This window comes from Pseudonaja textilis, chromosome 14 (assembly GCF_049901715.1).
Source record: "Pseudonaja textilis isolate UNSWEBS1 chromosome 14, rPseTex1.2, whole genome shotgun sequence".
Lineage (NCBI taxonomy): Eukaryota > Metazoa > Chordata > Lepidosauria > Squamata > Elapidae > Pseudonaja > Pseudonaja textilis.
In genome coordinates this window covers 12,518,569-12,535,491 of record NC_142003.1, presented here as the reverse complement: position 1 = coordinate 12,535,491, position 16,923 = coordinate 12,518,569, and the positions used below count along the sequence as shown (strand labels likewise).

At 52.2% G+C, this 16,923-nt stretch overlaps 1 protein-coding gene across 1 annotated transcript in view; it reads left to right on the top strand.

Moving 5' to 3' along the window:
• Positions 1-16,923, top strand: part of USP31 (ubiquitin specific peptidase 31) — a 38,938-nt gene that overhangs the window by 15,010 nt on the left and 7,005 nt on the right. Inside the window, 10 exon segments of the mRNA XM_087912576.1 lie at positions 4,484-4,624; positions 4,924-5,012; positions 5,971-6,063; positions 6,607-6,742; positions 8,935-9,079; positions 10,585-10,768; positions 13,567-13,678; positions 14,693-14,787; positions 15,202-15,279; positions 16,133-16,262. Of these exon segments, the coding sequence (XP_087768702.1) occupies positions 4,484-4,624; positions 4,924-5,012; positions 5,971-6,063; positions 6,607-6,742; positions 8,935-9,079; positions 10,585-10,768; positions 13,567-13,678; positions 14,693-14,787; positions 15,202-15,279; positions 16,133-16,262 (1,203 nt within the window).

Here is a 16,923-nt window from a genome sequence, read left to right as displayed (position 1 = left end):
GCACTGCTTTCCTTCCTCCCCTGGTCCTTCTCTTCCCTAGACCAGCCAAGCCCAGTTCCTGCAACCGTTCTTCATATGGACAGTCGCTTGTCTGAAATGGTCTAGGGTTTCCTGCCTGAGCAGGGGTTGGACTAGAAGACCTCCAAGGTCCCTTCCAGCTCTGATAGTCTTATGTTCTATTTTTCAAAAGCCCCAGACCAGCCTTTCATGCAGATTGAAAGGCAACGTCCAGGAGAGCTTAATTTAAAAGCTGCCTGTGGCCTCTCCTTTGGGAAGCGGGGGCTGTTTGCACTTCACAAGAGGCGCCTTGTCTGGGCTGCTCCCCCAGGAGAGCTTACCTGTCCAAGGCATCCTGGGAGGGGCCTGTCTCATGCCAGCCCCCTTCTCTGCTTGCTCTGCAGGGGGCAAAGTGGGAGGTCTCCCCAGATGCCGGGGGGCTTTATTCCCTTTGCCTGCTTGTAATGGGAGGCGCAGTTTGTGCGTTTTGTGGCTCTTCCTGGGCTGCACGCAGGTCTTAGGCCTTCGTCATCGGCCACCTGTTTGCAGACTCCTCCCCCCTGCCCCGCCCCCCCCCTTGGCTTTGTTTGCTGTTTGGTCTGACGAAAACTTCGTCCTAAATTGCAATTTGAGCTTTGCTTCCTGGGGAGTTTTGTGCATTTCTCCTCTGTGACTTAACTTTTAACAGCACAGATGGGGGTCAACAGCAGAGGAAGAGGGACGACCAGGCAAGGGACCCTCTGTGGTGGTCCGTGGGGGGAGGCAACTGCCCCCCCCGCCAACCTTTCTTCCCACGGGTGAGCTGACGCTGGAGTTCAGGGCCTTGACATCCATCCTGTTTTGCACTTTCCTGGTTGTGGTGCTCGGATCACACACACACACACATACACACACACACACACACACACACACACACACACACACACACACACACGGCTGATGGGCCGGCAGGCTTGGAAAAGGGGTGGGTGGGTGATTTTGGCCATGGTTGCAAACAGGCAGTCAGAAACCTTCCAGCCTATACCAGCAGAGGAAAAAGTGATTGAGAAAAACATTCGAGTGTGCAGAGATGAATAGATTAACGCTGGAAATTAAAGAAAGAGTAGAAACTGAATATTATATGATATGGGATTTATTTTATCAATGGTTGGAAAATAAAATGAGTTAAAATTGTATAAATAAATATATAAAAAAGTAGTTAAGATGGTTATAAAGACAAGAAGAAGTATAAGAGGAAATTGCTTACGATTTACAGGTTAAATGTGATTATATTGGTTAAAAATATTAATTATGATTGTTAGCATAAGATATATATATATACCCAGTCAACACACCGTATGAATGAAAGGTGGAATTATTGTAACTATTAAAATTTTTGAAAAATCTTATATGTAAACAAAGGGTCCCTCCAGCCCTTGAGCAAGCCAGAATCCACTCTGGGTCCCGCACAGAGTCAGGCTTAAAGGCCCTTCGGGAGCCACGCCCAAGGCACCCCGGGACCATTTCGCATTTGGGAAATAAGAACAAGGGAAGCAAGCAGCCTCAGAAGGTTTTACAGGTACAGTGGAACCGCTTCTGTTTGCGACCAAATTGGGTTCTGACCAAAAAAATCCACGGTCAGGACTCGGGCAGTGACTCCAATTAAATCATGGGCCTCGAGCCACCCCCCCACCCCACCCCCCCAAACTTCAGAGGATTTATTAGAAGTTAACATGCCGGCATTAGCCTGGGCGTAGCTGACTCTGAGATACGTAATTCCCTGTCACCCTTGACCCTGCTTCCCCCCCCTCCCCCCGGATGTATCATCCAACGGAACACATCCATAGCCAAGAGTCCTCAATCCTGCTCTTCAATTAGATTTTTGCGTGGCAAAAGCTTCAGTTATCTAATCAGTTATCCAATCGGAAGAAACTATGAATGGAATGGACTTTCGATTCCGCTCTTTGAAACTCTCCCCCTTCTTTCTGTTGACAACCGTAAAACGTGTACACAAAATATTTTATGAGTTGATATCCACCTACCTGATTTTTGAATCGGGTCACGATTCAAAAATCGGGGGGCGAACAATCCCGGCCGTGGCAGGTTCCCTTCCGCGCATGTGTAGTCCACACAATGTTTTTTGTCCGTGCACGTGCAGTCGGTTGTGCTTCCAGTCACGACCAAATCGGGTTGTGACCTTAGTCCTGGAACAGATTACAGTCACAACCTGAGGTTCCACTGTAGTTCTTAACTTACGACTGCTCACTTAGTGATTATTTGAAGTTATAACCGACCCAAAAAAGGAGGTTCATGACCTGGATTTGAAATTCCGACAGTCGGGCCCCTCGGCGGACAGAACTTCAGGCGCTTGGCAACACGGCTGCATTTTTGTCGGTTTGCAGCATCTGGCGGTCACATGACAACATTTTATGATGGTTTTGCAAAAAATAGGCCGTTGCAGCTTTGGCGAAACCATGCCCATACTGAACCATTGGTTCACTTAATGACTGCTCCCAAAATATCCTAAAATCATGTGACTGTCCTATTTTATGACCATTGTGACGTACGACTATAATGGGCCGGTTGCATTACTGCCATATGTTGAGGACTCGCCATAGTTCAGTTTAATAGATGTAATAATTTAGGGACAGAAATGTTCCTCTGTTTCGGTTTCTCTCGCCTGTCTCTGGCTGCCCTTTCCTGTTGCTGGTTGTGTACTTAATCCTTTTTTTCCCTCTCGGACCTGCCCCCTTATTTTCCCCCTTGAAAACGGCCAGGAGTGTTGTGGCCATCGCAGCGGAGCAGGAGCTCTTTCCTCGCCAGGCGGGAGCAGAGAAGAAACACTCCCAGTTGTTGTTTTTTTCCCTTTAAATGCCCCTCTCTTACTGAAATGCTGCAAATGCCTCACAGCGCTAGAAAGGATTCACTCCACAGATTCATAATTAATGAACGTGCCATTCTCTCCAAGTGCAAATGCGTTATAAATAAGTTATAATAGTAATGAAACAGACCGGGGGATTTGGGGGGGGGGGGCAGAGCATTTCTGCCCTGGGGTGCATGTTGGTGGTGAGAGAAGGGAGGGGCGTAGTTGTCGTTGGCATCAAGCTGGTTCCGATGCCCATCCCTGCCTTGCCCCACCTCTCAGCGGTTCAGTGTGTTTGCGCGTTTCCTCTTGTTTTGTCCGTTGGGACAGGCGGTGAACTGTCAGGCTCAAAAGATCGGAGCCACACACGAAGTTCCCATTAAACGGATTCATTACTGAACCTACCTAATGCACAAGAATCCACTCAACTAATGGTTAGCGCTGTCTTGGCGCAACGGCATTCAGGAGGGGCTGCTCCATTTGGAGCTACCTAGAGACTCCAGGCTGATTCCTCTTTTGACTCCTCCCCCAGGCTCTGCCCTTTCTCCCCCCCCCCCCGCCCTCCGTTAGCTGGTCTTTGCTAAGCCTGGGAACCCACTCGGCCTGGCGAGCTCCCTTTGCTGGCTGGGGAGTTCTGGAAGTTGAAGGGCCCCAAGCTTAAAGTGGCCGAGGTTGGAGACGCTGCTCCGGGGGGCGCTGTGGGTGGGAGCCTCTCCATTTCCATAACGGTTCAGTTGCGCCAGACCATTCTACTAAAAGAAGCCTCCTTTGTAGGGGACCATTGTGCTGGTTTGGATGGCAGCAGCCAGTCCGGCTTCCTTGCATGGCTGGAGTTGCTGGGCAACAGTCTGGCCACTCAGGGCTGGCGGAGAGAAATGGGCAGCAGCTCTGGAGTCTGCAAGGGGAAACCTGGATTTGTCCTTCTTTTAGCCCTCGGGAGGGGCCTGGACTCCTCCCCCCGCCCCCGGTTTGGGTTAGGGTTACGGTCACTCTTCCACCCCTGGAGCACATCTGCCTGTTGGTGGTGGGAAGGGCCAAGGGGCTTCCCTGGAAGGCATTCTGGGGGGCCAGCGGGGCAGGTTCTGCAGAAGGGCGGCTGCTTTGGCTTGTGCGAATTGCAGGGGAGATGGGGGGGGGGGGGCTTCGTTGCCTTGTCCCTGACTTCACAAGGACTTCTGGTCACTTACAAATCCATAAAACAGATCGATGGAAAACAGACTGTACAGTTAGGCAACCATCAGTCCCTCCTGGTGTTTCCAAGGCTAACGGTGGCCTAGATATTGGGAGCTTTTCCATCAACCCTGAAGGTCCTCAGGGCGGAGGGTCATTTGATTGTTTAGGGATCCATGTGGATGGGTCAGAGCCCTTCCCCAAACCCTTGCCGGCTCTCCCCCATCCCAGTCTCATGCCCCCCTCCCCCGTGTTTCAACCCAGGAAGAGAGAACTGGGTTGGTGGGTTGGCCTGAAGGAGAAGGTACAATGATACCTTCTCCAAAAATACCGCTGGATGGTTTCTGGTGGTCTGGAGGGGGGTCTCACTTTGCCTGTCAGATGGGAAGCGTCCTGAAAGCGGGGGAGGGTAGGAGTGGGGGGCTTGTGTCTCCAGGGTGGGGCTCCTTCCACCTCTGTGCTCTTCCTCCACAGAGCATTGTCTCCAAGAACGCCTTGCAGTTCCGAGGGAGCTCGCAACACGACGCACAGGAGTTCCTGTTGTGGCTGCTGGACCGAGTCCACGAAGATCTCCACAATTTAGTGAAGAACAGTGACGGGAGAGCGCCGTTGAAGGTGAGGGCCCCCTGGCTTGGCTGCAGAGGAGCCCCCCGTGGAGAGAGAGCGCTGGGGGGGCCAGGCGCTGAATGCCTCCATTCATGGGTCGCCTTGGGTCGCTGTGTGCTTTGCAAAGTCCCTTGTTGTGTGTCCTGCTGTGATCACCAAAGGCCTGTACGCCAAGACGAGCTTGCTGGGAGGCTGGCCTTCAGGGGTTCCCATTTCCCCAGGGTTATCCTCGCGGACGTAGTCTTGGCTTTCAGGCCGTCCTGGGGGCTCCCGTTGCTGAGTCCCTTCCTGGGTCCCCTTTGTTTCAGCCACCGTTAGAGGAAGACTCCCTGATCGAGGGAAGCCTCCTGCCAGTCAACAGCACTTTCGTTCAGGAACTCTTTCAAGCTCAGTACAGGTAAGGGTTGCCCCTCCCGCTTTCTGCTCACCTGGCTTCGCCCCCAAGAAAGAGCGCTGGGGGATGGAGCGCCCCAGAGCCTTTAGCAAGTAGGGCTGTGCCTGGGCTGGGCTGGGCTGCCTGGGCTGCCTTGTCCTCGGTTCAGCTGGCCCACCCCGGGGCTTGCAGGCTGGAAGGCCACTCGAGCTCTGAGACGCAGCCCGGGTGGCCTTGGTTTCCTCAGCCTCCGCTAACTCCCACCCCCGGAAGCCAAGAGGGGCGGCTCTCCTGGCTCTGCCTGCCCTGCACCTAACAGGATGGGATTCTCCTGGGTAGGAAAGGAGGCCTCTGTGTGGAAATATCGGTACAAACGCCGGCTTGGTCCTTCCTCTTGGCACCTGGTTGAATGGTTTGATCTCCTTATTCTTTGGGTTCCGCATTTACTTCTCTTCCACCGTCAGAGGTTAATTGTGTTTGTAGCAGAGATTCAAATCCAGAAAGCCCACACGGGTGGCTGATTCAGCAGCGTTCATTAGCTTCCTTATAGAGAGAGATAATAACACATGGAGTAAAGTTGACAATACCAACGTAGGTTCTTACAACATGGTAGAGAGTTACAGGCAAAAACACAGGCAGAGGAGAGAACCGCAGAGAACAGTTTCAGTTTTGATTCAGAGTTGCAGACTAGAATGCAGCTTCAGAACTCAGAGCTTAATACAGAGCCATGCCCAGGCTCCTTCCAGTTTCACTTTCCAAACAGTCCTCATTGGCTGACCTTGTTGCCATGCCTTGCCCAGGCTCCTTCCAGTTTTAGTTTCCAAACAGTCCCCATTGGCTGACCTTGTTGCCATGCCTCTTCCAGTTCATGAATATTCTGACAAATTGAGCTTCTGGCCAAAGGTAATGGTGGGGTGGGAGTGGTTCTGGCCAGCCCCCCGATCCCCCCTCTGGCCTTAAAAGAGGCTTTTCCTGTCCCCAGGTCATCCTTGACATGTCCTCATTGCCAGAAGCAGAGCAACACCTTCGACCCTTTCCTCTGCATTTCTCTGCCGATCCCGCTGCCTCACACACGGTACGTCTGCAGGGCCGAGATCAACCGGCGGTTCCTACACACAAGGCGGAAGAAGCCCAGCAGGAGCAGCTCGGGGGGTACTGAGGAGGGGGAGCTGGGTGGTCAGAGGGATGCGACCCTCTCAGCAGCCTGTTGTCAGGATTCTGGCAGTTGCCCCAATTAAATCATGAGTCTCAAGCCAAACTTCCAAAACTTGAAAAGAATTTATTGGGAGTTAACATGCCCAGCACTGCCTGGGTGCAGCCGACTCTGAGACAAATAATTCATTGTCACCTTTGACCCTGGTTTTCCCCTCACCCCCTGGAAGTATCCTAATTCATATTCTCCAAACGGACACATCCATAGCCCAGAGTCATCAATCAGGCTCCCCAGTTAGATACTTGAGTGGCAGGAACTTCGGTCGCCTAGAAACTATCTTTGAAAACATTTATGGAATGCACTTTTGGTTTGCAAGCTGCCGCACTGCTCCCCCCTCCCTTTCTGTTGTCAATTCTAAAAAGACCATAGAAATATTTTATGAGTTTTACACTTGGCTCTCTGCAGCCCGCTCTCCGTGACCGTGGTCTATCGAGGGAAGTGTTCCCACTGCATGCGCATTGGAGTAGCCGTGCCTTTGTCCGGAACAGTGGCCCAGCTGAGGGAAGCAGTGGCCAGAGAAACCAAGATACCTGCCAAACAGGTAAGCGAGGGGGGAGGGTATCGGGGTGGCTTTCTCTCCCAACTGGACTGCTCTCCCCTGTCTGTCGAGCCTCCCGTGGGCAAGCAGATGCTCAGGGCTGCCTCTCTTTCCGCCTGCTCAGGAGGAGGAAGGCAACTCTGAGTGCTTTCCAAGAGATGATGCTAAGTCTCCCTAGGAAAGGAATTGTGGAGGCCCAAAGGGGCGTGGCACAAAGGCCACCCAGTCAGGTAATCAGTAGGAGACCCTTTATTAGCTCCAACTTTGCCTCCAATGTTGTCCTGGTTACCTTCTGGGCTGGAGAAAAACTCGCCCAGGAACAGCCTTTGGCTGCAGAGAATCAAGTCCAAAACGTGATAAAACAAAAAGCGTAACTATAAGTCCAAACAAGGCAAAAAAGAGATAATTAGTCCGGCAGGGCAGGAGAAGGAATTCCAGGCGTGAAGGCATGGCAATAACTCAACAAGGTTGGGAGGATGTCAAGAATGCATATAACTAAAGTCAACACAAGGTAAACTCACGTTTGCTCACAGCAGCTGCCGCACTCATCATGCATCTCTTTTAAACTCTCTTCCCAGCTGTGGCTAATGAAGGGAATCAGGCCTTTCCTTCCCCGTAAGCCACGTTGCTCCCTTCTCCGTTCCTCCCTGCATGCTCGAGGATGAAGAGAGGGTGGGTCTGGTCTTTCCTCTGAACTCCCTCTCCCTTGTTCTCCCTCTCCCCTGCTCTGCCCAGCCAGGCTGTGCCCTTCCCCAGTTTCCTCCACGGCCAATGGAGCCACACTCCCCCTCCCGGTCAGCTGTTCGTCTTGCTCCTTGGATTCAGACAGGGGCATGACAGGCATGGACATTAGGTGTCCCTCTTCATGGTGCCTTTACAGCCTTTATGTTTGGAGCCATCCAGGATAGTCCATGACCACCCACGATGTTGGCTTAATTATGGTACGAGACAATGGCAATAACGAGACAATGGCACTTCTTTATCACCCTGGGCAGTTTACAATGAAGAAGCATTATTTACATATTGCCCTCCACAAACTGGGTCCTCATTTTACCGACTGGGAAGGGAAGGCTGAGTCAACCTTGAGCCGGTCAGGATCAAACTCCTGACTGTGGGCAGAGTCAGCCTGCAAATGCTGCATTTCAACTACTGTACCCCCCCAGACATTCCTAGAAGAGGCACCACAGCCATCTCCAAAACGGGTGCAATAGTCGACCAAGGCCGTGCAGCTTTGGGTCTTCCCTGAGAGGCGGGACTAACTCGGCATTTGGTCAGGCCGATCTAACCCAAGCGCTGCGTCTTGGTGCCTCTAGTCAGAGCAGGGGTGTCAAACTCAAGGCCCGCCGGCCAGATCTGACCCGCAGGGTGCTTAATTCCGGCCCGTGAGGGGGCAGCTGTAGAAACGTCGAAGGTCTGGCCCCAGAGCCTCGGCCCAGGCACTCCCGAAGCTGCATGCCCTCCCCCCACGCCCCCCTGGTTCCGTCTTCCGTTTCAGAAGGCTAGCAAAACAAACTGAAAGCAAAACCAAACAAAAGGAGGATTGTTGCATTTGAGCATGCAGGAAGGGGCAGGAAAGGAGAAAGAGAGGAAAGAGAAAGAAAAACAGAAGGAAAGGTGGGAAGAGAACAAGGAAGGAAGGAAAGAGAAGGAAAGAGGGGAAGGAAGAAGAAAGAATGAAGAGAGAAGGAGAAGGAAGGAAGGGAAGGGGAGGGAAGGAAGGAAGGAAGGGGAGGGAAGGAAGGAAGGAAGGAAGGAAGGGAAGGGGAGGGAAGGAAGGAAGGAAGGAAGGAAGAAAGGAAGGAAGGAAGGAAGGAAGAAAGGAGGAAGGAAAGCCCTGCCTTAGCACTTGGCCACCAGCAGACGGCAAGGCTCCTCTGGAGGAGAAGGGTTTGGCGCTCTCCCTGGTCTCGCCTTCCTCTGCTGGAGACAGTAGTTCTCCCCAGCCTCGCCTAGGCCACCACAGGTGCCCCCGACACGAGTGATGTCGAGCTGGCCAACCCCCACAACCACGCCTCCCCCACCCCACCCCGAGGTCAAGGACAACCCTGATGCGGCCCCCAGTGGAATGGAGTATCCGAGGTAGAGGAAGGGAGGTGCTGGAGACGTCGTGCCTGAGGCCCTGCCCTGTGCGCTCCTCTGCCCTGGGCTGCTCGGCCGGTGCAAGAGAGACACGGCTGTCCTCTGGGTTCCTGCAGATCGTGCTCACGGAGATGTATTACGATGGCTTCCACCGCTCTTTCTCTGACACGGACGACCTGGACACGGTGCAAGAGAGCGACTGCATCTTTGCCTTTGAGACTCCGGAGATCTTCTGGCCAGAAGGGATCCAAAGCCAGAGAGGTAGGTGGACGTGCGGGTCTGTCCGGGCCCCCCTGCTTTGCCTTGGGGCTTGGCCTTGGCTCTCCGGACTTCCATTTGTTAGAATACAGTAGAATTGTTTATTGACTAAGTTTGTCTTTGGTGCAAATGCTCTCGGGGTACATAAAAGGAAAGACACATTCATCAAGAATCATCAGGTCCAGCACTGAATGATAGTCATAGGGTACAATCAGCAATCAAATCATACTAGGAAACAGTCCATGTAAATCGTAAGGATACAAGCGACACGGTTACAGCCATACAGTTACAAGTGGGAGGGGATAGGTGATGAGCAGTGATGAGAAGATGAACAGCGATAGTAGTGTAAATAGTTGAACAGTGTTGAGGGAATTATTTGTTTAGCAGAGTGATGGCGTTCGGGGAAAAATTGTCCCTGTGTCTAGTTGTTCTGGTGTGCGGTGCTCTATAGCGTAGTTTTGAGGGAAGGAGTTGGAACAGTTTATGTCCAGGATGTGAGGGGTCTGTAAATATTTTCACAGCCCTCTTTTTGACTGTGCAGGATCCAGGTCCTCGATGGAAGGGAGTATCATGCCCCTGGTGGAGACTGACTCCGAGGGAGAGGAGGAACAGCCGACAGGGAGTGGAAGTGTGGGGAGGAGGCTGGGGACGGGCAGAGGCCGGCTGAGCAGCCAGAGGAGGACCCAGGCCCATCCCCTATCCATCCTAGGGCATGCAAGGAGAGGATAAGGGAGAGACGTGGTCTTCTCGGGAGGAGAGGGCCTTGATCCTCTTCATGGGCTGCAGGTGTGAAAACTGAATAAGAGTTTGGACCTGCGTATGGGCAAATGCTGGAAACAAATCATGTAAATATCTTTAGTTTGTGGTTCCTCTCTGAGTTTGGCATCCTTCCCAGTGTGTGTTATCTGTGGACGTCCTTGTCTGGTTTGTGTCACTTTTTTCCTTCTTCGTGTACCTGTGTGGGAGGGTTTTTTTTTTTGTCTTCCATCAAAGATATTCGAAGCTTGGAAGCAAAGTGAAGGAATAAAAGGGGCTTCACCTGTTTTCTGTGACTGTGTTTGTTTTGTATCCTATCCTGGGTCATCACAGGGAGGTTAGTAGTAATTGCTATTTTCTGCAGTCCTAATTCTTCTCCAGAGTCTGTGTCTGTCTTGTTGGGTTGCAGAACCAAACCAGACAGTTACAGAGGTGCAGATGACAGACTCCATCGTTCCTCTGTAGAACTGGATCAGCAGCTCCTTTTGGGCAGTTTGAGCTTCCTGAGTTAGTGCAGAAAGAACATTCTTTGTTGTGCTTTTTTGATGACGTTTTTGATGTTAGGTGTCCATTTTAGGTCTTGTGATACGATACAGCCTAGAAATTGGAAGGTCACCACTGTTCCAGAGGAGGCTGCGTCTCGGCCTTCCATCCCATCCCTTAAGTTTTTTCTGTCCAGTCCAGATTTGGGAAACAGAGCTGGGCCTTCTGCTCTGGGAATCTCTGCAGAAACTCTCCTTGCTCGCTTCCAGGAATCCATGCCAACAGCAATCTGAACCACTTGAAATACAGCCTCGACCCTGCCAAGTCGCCCACTTATGCCCAGGCGAGGCTGGAAAGCGGCAGTGCCCGGACAATGGCGGCAGCGGCTGCCCTGAGCGATAAGCTGGTCATCTTGGTGTGTAACAGAGCCTGCAGTGGACAGCAGGGAAAGAGGTAAGCCAGAGGGCCCGGCTCTCACCTGGTGCTCTCTCCTTTACCTGGGTCTGAACCTGTCGAAGGTGGCACGGGGCCTGGTTGCTGACAGTCCCTTCCCTGCCCGCCCTATCCCACTCCTATCCCAACACCTGTGGGGACTCCGGAAATGCGGCTTCTTTCTTGCAGCACCTGCCCTCTGGAAGGAAGTCCCACCCCCGAGATTTAATTGACACTCCCCTCTCCCCCTTTTCCCCTTCTTATTTTTTCTGGCTTTATCATTCCTACCATCTTTATTCTTTTTTTTTTTTGCTTTGTGGCTTTTTTTCCTTTTTAAAATGTTTTTAGCGATTTATAAACTGCCCAGAATCTTAGGGAGGTGATGGAGATCTCCCTTAACAGTGAATTGTCTTGTTATCACTATGCTGAAAATGCCCATCCCTGGGGCGAGTGCTCATCATGAGCGGGCAAGGGTCCTGATTCTGGATTCCTTTGGCACGTGGGGCAGATCGGGCAGAAAGGCCTTGGTGCATTTAGCGGTGAGCCCAGATGGGGCCCAGATGCTCAGCCGCCGGGGGACGAAGCTGTCCGAAAGTTGATGGTTGTGTGTTGTGTTAATAGAAGCCGTCAAAACAGTTTGGGCCCTGGAGGGTTCTGGGTGACTCTTTTTTAAAAAGTACACTGTCCCACCAGCCCGTTCTCAGAAGAGTTGAACCAGGGATGGCCAGGCAGTCCTTGACTTACCATGGTTGCTTAGCTGTCAGCGTTCCAGGAAACCTCCACTCCAAACAAGAACAACTCTGAGACAGGCATCTTCTCAAAAGTTCTGTTTATTTGGATAGTAAACTGGCCCATCTGGGGAATCCCGAACCTGAAAGTTCTGGGCTTCCTTGCAATAAGTAAAGAACTAGAAATCCACCCCCTGTACCCATCATAGCATCACATGCCCCAATCACCCTCCGTCCCAACTTGAGACGTCCCCTCACTTATGCGCAAACTAACATGACCTTGAATTAGAAAAAGAAATTCCCCCCCTCCCATTTCGCTAGGGTCAAGAATGTGGCAGTGTGGACTATGGCTTCCAAAGCTGACAGGCATCCCCCCTTGAAAAAAATCACGTCCTGAAAAATACAATAAACAAATCACAACAAGGGGTGAATGCATTGTCCCCTTAACCCCCTCTCCCCCCCCTCCAAGGGGACCCTTTGGCTTGTTGGGGAATTTGTCATGAAATTGTTTAATCAATCTATCTGCGTGTATATCCCAACTTTTCACCCAAGTAGCTTCTGACAAAAGATAGCCTTTTCCAGAGCACTAAATATTGTAATCGTCCTCGGTGTAATCTGAAGTCAAGGATTTTCTTTATTTCATAATGTTGTTTTGCCCTGTCCCACCAGAGGTTTGGGGGAAGCTGCCAGCACAGGTCATAGATTGGAACCATTCATAGTTACGACGGGCCCCGACCTCGTTTCAGACTTCTGATGTCCGGCTCCCTTCCGCGATCATATGGCTGCATTTTGGCAACTGGCCCAAATTGATGGCTCCTCAAAAGCCACATGACTCTGATTACAACACTTTCCCCCAGAAATTGCCATTGACTTCTGGTTCCCGGCAAAAAAAGGCCCCTTACAGATCAACAGGCTTACTTAACAACTGTGGCATTTGCTTAACCACCACTGCAAAAAGGTTATAAAATCGGGGTGGGGTGGTCAAGTAATGTCCCATTTTATGACTTTCATGATTTACAGCCAGCCTTTTGGTGCCAACCAGTTGTTCTGGCAGGGACCAGGGTGGGAGGGGGCAGGCCCATTTCATCTGGGGAGGCTGGAGATCTATGGCCAGGGCTTTAGGATTGGCTTCCGGTGGGGGTGGGGACACCACTTTCCACTAATTAAACACCCTTTATAAAAATGTATTCATTCATTCATTCATTCTGTCAACTCATAAAATATTTCTCTGGTCTTAGAGTTGCCAACAGAAAGGGAGGGGGGAGCAGTGCAGCAGTTTGGAAATTGAAAGTGCATTCCATAAATGTTTTCAAAGATAGTAACTAGGCGACTGAAGTTTCTGCCACGCAAAATTCTAACTGGAGTGCCTGATTGATGACTCTGGGCTATGGATGTGTCCCATTGGAGAATATGAATTATGATACACCCAGGGGGTGGGGGGAAATTATGATACACCCGGGGGGGGAGGAAAACCAGGGTCAAGGGTGACAATGAATGATGTGTCTCAGAGTCAGCTACACCCAGGCAGTGCCAGACATGTTTACTCCCAATAAATCCTTTTGCACTTTTGGAAGTTTGGCTCGAGACTCGTGATTTAATTGGGGGGAACTGCCGGAATCCTGACACTTTCATTCATTCAGTTTGAATATCCTACCATCTCAGCCAGTGATTCTGAGTTGTGAACACTCATAAAAACAATTAAACAGTAAAAACAACGCAAAAAAAGAAATTAAAAACAGCAACCAAGAGATATTACACAGTAGTCCTCAATTCACAACAACCGGTTTACTGACAATTCAAACTTACTACGGCATCGAAAACGACTGATGACCATTTTTCACACTTACCACCATTGCCCCATCCCCATGGTCCCATGACCCAAATCCAGATGCCTGGCAACTGGTTCATATCTATGACGGCCGCAGTAATCCGGTCCGAAGGGGGGCATGAGTGACGGTGAGCGGAACCTCCGGTCCAGGGACAGGTACAATGGGCGCATGGCGGCCGCTGCTCTTCTGGCAGGGACCAGGAGTCCAGGGTTGGGCCTCCCTAACCAGCTCTTTTCCCCCCTCCAATCGGCTCCTCTCTCAGGTTTGGCCAGCCCTTCGTGCTGCATTTGGAGAAGACCATCCCCTGGGACCTCCTGCAGAAGGAGATCTTGGAGAAGATGCAGTATTTCCTGCGCCCCTCGGCGTGCATTCAGGTATGGGGCATCCTCCCTTTGGCCCTGGTGCCTCAAGCAAGGAGGGAGAGCTGGTCTTGTGGCCACTAAATCCAACAGGATGTTTACCGTTTTAGTTGGCGTTACTAAATCACCCTCCCTTCCCTCCTTCCTTCCTTCCTTCCTTCCTTCCTTCCTTCCTTCCTTCCTTCCTTCCTTCCTTCCTTCCTTCCTTCCTTCCTTCCTTCTCATTTCAATCTCCCTCCTTCCTTCCTTCTTCCGCATTACAATTTCCCTCCCTCCTTCCTTCTCATTCCAATCTCCCTTGATCCTTCCTTCTTTCCTCCCTCCCTCCCTTCCTATTCCAATCTCCTTCCTTCCTTCCCTCCCTCCCTCCCATTTTTTCAGCAACCATCATTAAAAGGTGTGCCAAGCAAAATGCAAAAGAATGAAAAATCCTCAACAAAATGTTGGATTGGAGACCACAACCGGGGTGGGGGGGCGGGGGGGGGGGCTTAAGAGTTCTCTCCTCCTTGCTCAGGGGCTACAAGTCCTGTAGGGGCCCCTAAAGGAAAGAAGCTTTATGGCAGAGCGAACGGGCGAAACGGTGGGAGGTATGTGCAGGTGTGTGCAGGTGAGCCTCGACTTGCCCCTGCAATTGAGCCTGGCCATTTTTGCTGGAAACTGGAAGAAAATGCCGGTTTCTAGCGAAAACGTCGGAAGTCGTGGTCGTATGACTGCAGAAGGTTGCAGGCAGCCATAAATTCAGGCTGGTTATGAGTGCCCAAAATGTGGCCATGGGGCTGCGAGGTATGCGTGTGTGTGTGTGTGTTCGTGTGTGTGAGTGTTTGTGTGTCATTTGTTGGAACTCTGAAACTGTGTTGTGAGTCACTTTTGGGGGTTCTGTGGTAACTTTAACCGGTGGTAATTTGAGGACTACCTGTATCTTTTGGGGGGCGGCTTTAGATCCAGCCTTCTGGCCGTTCAACTTTGGGCCGTGTGCTCTGTCTCTGCCCCTCCCCTGAGAAGTCCGTCCTCTCCTCCCCTTCCACGCAGGTGTGTCCATTCAGCTTGCGAGTGGTCAGTGCTGTGGGCATCACGTACCTCCTACCTCAGGAAGAGCGGCCTCTCTGCCACCTGATGGTGGAACGGTGAGCAGGACGGAGTTGGAACTTGGGATCTTGTAGGTCATCTAGTCCAGCCCCCCAACCCCCACCCCCCCGCCCAAGCAGGAGACTCTACCCCATTTCTGACCAAGGGCAATCCAGTCTCTTCTTGAAAGCCTCCAGTGAGCTCCTGCCTCGGGTCAAGGAGCTGCTCCTTCTCCATGGGGAGCCATGCAGGATGTGGCTCTCGTGGCTGCAAAATTGGGGGCGGGGGGGGGGGCTGCTGAGGCCTTCGCCCATCCCCCGTCTTTGGAGTCTCTGGGGCAGCACAGAAGAGCCCAGCGGCTTCCCCAAAGGGCACCTGCCCTCTTCCCTCCGGACCCGTGAGGGGGCACCCGTTGTGGGGGGCTGATCCTGATGTGGGGGGGGGGCTCTTAGATTATTCTGTTCCCTTTGCAGAACCTTGAAGTCCTGTGGGACAGGCGGAACCCCCCATGTGAAGTTGGTGGTCGAATGGGACAAGGAGACGAAAGACTAGTAAGGAAGGACCAGGCTTTTTTTTGGGGGGGGGGCTTGCTGCAGACTCCAATCCAGGGGCCCGGATCAGTTCTGCTCCGCAGGGCTTCCCTTGCTCCCCGAAGCGGCTGCTGGCAGGGGCAGCGAGGCGGGTGGCAAGCCTGGGAGGCATCAGCCGGCCTTCCAGAGGATGCCCAGGGGAGCCCCTGAACCCAGGAGGCCCGCCTTTTCGGTGGTGGCCCTGTTCTGACCCAAACCTTGTTCCAAGGAAACAAACACCAAACGGAGGCAACAGCAAAACCTTTTAAAGATTCTTGACGAATTCCGTTCCTTCCCGGTTAAAAGGCTGTTTCAAACTAACTGTCTCTGATAAGAACGAACCTTGCCAAGGGGGTGCAAGGCTGCCAAGAACACAAGATAAAGTTGCCAAGAAATATTTCAAACACCAACCAAGATACTCCAAACGTCCACAAGGCTTGAGTGCAAAAACTTCTTTGCTTCCTGCAAAGAACTCCGGTTTCTCAGCTGGCTTTTATCCCTTAAGGGAGGGGCCATCACCTTGCAGCCTTACTCCCGAGTCGCCCGTGCTGCTGCAGCTGCTCTTTGATTTGAGCAGCCCTGCGTGCATGTGCATTGGGCACAGGCTCCTCGGGGACCTCTTCATGACAAAGGCAGCTTGCCAAGGCAACCAAGACTGGCTCGTTCCTGGGCGGAGCCGCCCCATTCGAAAGAATCGGAAGTTCCTGATTGCCCTTGAATTCTTTTGGGCTGTTTTTATTTCTCTCGGCTGCCCGGAGTGTCGCTCTTTCAGCTGGGCGGCCATGGAGACAAAACGGGAGACCAAACGGCCCCCCTTTCCTCCTGCCTGTTGCAGCTTGTTCGTCAACACGGAGGAGGAGTACATCCCGGATGCCGAGAGTGTCCGCCAGCAGAGGGCACTGCACCAGCAGCCGCAGTCCTGCACCTTAGCGCAGTGTTTCCAGCTCTACACCAAAGAGGAGCAGGTCAGTGGCCTCGCGGGTCCTTGGCCCCTCTCCCCCGGCTCTCTCCGTTTGAAGTTAGGGAGCACGCTGCCTGCCCCCCCCCACCCCCCAAGCTTTCTTGCGTAGTCCGACCTCCCCTTCTCAGCTTCCTCTGATTTGCTAGGGGAAATAATTTGTGCTTTGCAGCCTGGAGAACGTCAGAGGGGATGGTGGGTGGGGAGGAGGACCGCATGGATCTTACTCAAAGGCCCCCCCGCCCCATCTCCTCCGAAACGCTGGGAGAAACACTCATAAAATATTTCTGGGCTCTTTCTAGAGTTGCCAACAGAAAGGGGGTGGCGGGTGGGGGGCAGTGCAGGAGCTTGCAAAACCGAAACTGCATCCCATAAATAGTTTTTCAGAGATTGTGATTAGGTGACTGAAGTTTCTGCTGTGCAAAATTCTAACTGGAGAGCCTGATTGATGACTCTGGGCTATGGAGGTGTCCCATTGGAGAATGTGAATTACGATACACCCGGGGGGTGGGGGTGGGGGGAACCAGGGTCAAGGGGGACAATGAATGATGTGTCTCAGGGTCGGCTGCACCCAGGCAGTGCCGGGCATGTTAACTCCCAATAAATCCTTTTGAAGTTTTGGAAGTTTGGCTCGAGACTCATGATTTAATTGGGGCGACTGCCGGAAT